This window comes from Pocillopora verrucosa, chromosome 14 (genome assembly GCF_036669915.1).
Source record: "Pocillopora verrucosa isolate sample1 chromosome 14, ASM3666991v2, whole genome shotgun sequence".
Classification (NCBI taxonomy): Eukaryota; Metazoa; Cnidaria; class Anthozoa; order Scleractinia; family Pocilloporidae; genus Pocillopora; species Pocillopora verrucosa.
Window position 1 is genome coordinate 6,107,041 of NC_089325.1, and position 2,960 is coordinate 6,110,000.

Sequence of the window (2,960 nt, forward strand, 5' to 3'; positions counted from 1 at the left end):
AACAATTGATTCGGCTAGGGAGCAATAAATTTTATCTTTATTTGGCCAAATTCCGTAAACGCAGGATAAGCACTTATTGCAAGGATTTGTCGAATTTAGTAATTAGCGACCAAACGTTTTTTTTTCAAGGTTTCTTTACAGATACGTAAAACATGACGATAATTTCCTCTTGATGTGGCATTTTTCAGATAGATCTCGTTCTCTTTTTGATTTCGTGTAATGAAATGATAGATTTACAGAAATAGAATGATATATCTCCACACAGACGCTCCGGATACTTCTGCTATCAGTCTACGGAGGTAAATGAATTTGCCGCCTTTCCGGTAGAAATGAAAAAGCTCTTTGCATACTAAATCACGTTAAGACTGAAGTTTGCTCAAAGTTCGTGAAATAGCGAAAAACAATTTAGATTGCAAAATTCTAATGATCATAATTGTTTCTTTTCATTTATCATGAAACGCGAATAAATCCATATGCAGGGACAAAATAATTTAACCTTGTTAGTTTCCAATCAAGGTACTGAAATGATAGCAGTCCGATGATGTACACGAATTTTGACATGGCCTCAAAGTAAGAAACGTAAAATAGCTCTTCTTCTTGAGTAGAAATGTAAAGGGATGGCGGAATCTAGAGAGTACAAATCCCATTTTCATAACCTTTTATTCAGATCTCAATGTTGGATCAAGACATGATGGCTTTATGACCAGTTAAATGGACGGAAATACGTGATACATTGAAGTCCAAAGAATTTTTTTACCTAATTTATTTTTTCCTAATTTATTGTGGAAGAGGAGCTCCATGTTCTGCTACATTTTTCTCAGAAAGGTTAAAAAGCGAACATGAGGATAATTTAAATTTTCTACTTTCTGCATGGGAACAAATCTTGGATAACATGTTTGCTGATCAGAACAATAATCCAACGCAAACATGGCGAGGACCATTTTAGTCAACGATACACTGGCTATTCAGTTGAGCTGTGGGTAATTTCTTACGATTTGCAGTATGTATTTCAGGATACGCAGCAGAATAAATTTTCTTTTTTTTACGGACTCAATGTCTCTAACAGAGACAAATGTGCCGCTGCACAAAATGGATTGTTTTAAAACACACAACTAGACATTTTTTCAGCCACCGAGACTCAATTTTGATTGATTAAAAGTGTCAAAGATCTATGGAACAGTTTTAAGCCAATAGAAATAATAATTGAGGTGCGCCACTTTAATTTCGTCTCTTATGTTTTTGACAAGCATTACACTGATCAAATGATTCTCTTTGTGTTGAATGGGCAGGTGGTGACACACAGCTGCAAATACAAGATGCATGGTTGTTAGATAAAGAACTTATATCAGCACATCATTCTGCTTGTTGGACAGTTCCCTCTGGCGTTAAAAGTCACCGGTTGAGTTCGCTCGACGCACAACCAGAATGCAGGGAGGAAATTTTACGCACCCGCAAAACGTAACTCAATTTGACTCGATATCCAGCTATACAGAGCTTGCTCCACCATTGTTCACTGCTATCATAAGTGTGGGTTTAATCGGAAATTTAATGTTGATTTACACCGCGCTCCGTTGGCCAGAAATGAGAACACCGTGTAACTATCTGATCGTCAACAACGCATCTGCTGACCTCTGTGTGGTTCTCATTGGAGCACCTATGCGGATTGTTGAAGTGTACCACGGATGGCCTCTTGGAGAACTAGCCTGCCAGATTCTTGCACCAACTCAAGATGTTTTCGTCGTGGTGTCGGTGCTAACTTACACTTTGATCGCGTGGGAGAGACACAGAGCTGTCTTGACACCGTTCAAACCTAAGCTAACATTGAGAACGATAACAATCGCCTCCGTTTCCATTTGGATTGTCTCATACCTGAGCACAGGACTACCAATTGCATTACATTGCAACTTGCATACTATTCAAGGAACACCACGATGCTTGGCAACGTTTACATCAGACATTACTCGACAAATCTATGAGTCTTACTTGGTGATCTTTTTCATAATATTGCCACTCCTCCTCCAGACATACGCATATTCTCGTGTAGTTCACTGTCTAAGGCGCAAAGGATTAGAGAGATCTTTCAGTGGCTCCACGAGAGGAAGCGTTAAAAGAAAGAGCAAAAAACGTAAGCTCATTCGGGTGACAATACTTATGATGATACTATTTCAAATTTGTTACATACCAAGAGGTGTGTTAATGCTCCTTTACGAATTCGCGCGCGAGCTAACGACCCATCCATTTTTTGGAAGGATCGATCTTTTTTTCATGGCGCTATATTATGCCAAACATGCCATCAACCCGATAATATTGTTCACTGTAAGTACAGATTTTCGCACTCGATTTCCGTGTAGATTAACCAACGTAGGAAAGTGGAATTTTCCTATGTTCAAAAGCGTGTTCTTAACTCGTAAATCAACTCTGAGTACTCCCTTCATGGAAGCTGAACAAAAACAGCCTATTAATGTTGAGGCGAAACTTTAACGAAACCACTACAAAGACAAACATTTGAGTTGGGGTCAATTTTAAAACATCAGTGTCTACAATTTTCTTTTTTCTCCTGAGATTTTTGAAAGAAAGCCTAGAGTAGCAATAAATTTTGCACGAGACATCTCCCATTACTTTGTGATATAACCATTGCATTCTGAGAGAAAGCGAAGCGAATTTTTGGCTTGGGAGATTTACATATATCTGTCGAGGTAATTAAAATCTACCCGACATATACAAGTACTAAGATGAAGAATGGACCACAAAAAGTAAACATTAAAACAAAACATAGCGTGTGCAGTGTCAACATATATCTAAGTTCAAGTATGGAGTCGTCTCTGTGAAAACATTCCTCTCCAACACGTATCACTCTTTGACGGAAAATTTCCACTGAAAATGAACCAGAGTTTACGAACTTCCAGCTGGTAAAACACGTGGCAGCAGATTCGTGGGTGGGTGGGGAAAAGTTATCTCAT

At 38.5% G+C, this 2,960-nt stretch overlaps 1 protein-coding gene across 1 annotated transcript; it reads left to right on the forward strand.

Moving 5' to 3' along the window:
- Positions 1-1,310: 1,310 nt before the first annotated feature.
- LOC131778361 (substance-K receptor-like) lies at positions 1,311-2,739 on the forward strand. The gene has a single exon (XM_059094785.2). The coding sequence runs from the start codon at positions 1,426-1,428 to the stop codon at positions 2,479-2,481; it is 1,056 nt and encodes a 351-aa protein (XP_058950768.2). The 5' UTR covers positions 1,311-1,425; the 3' UTR covers positions 2,482-2,739.
- The last annotated feature ends 221 nt before the right edge of the window (positions 2,740-2,960 follow it).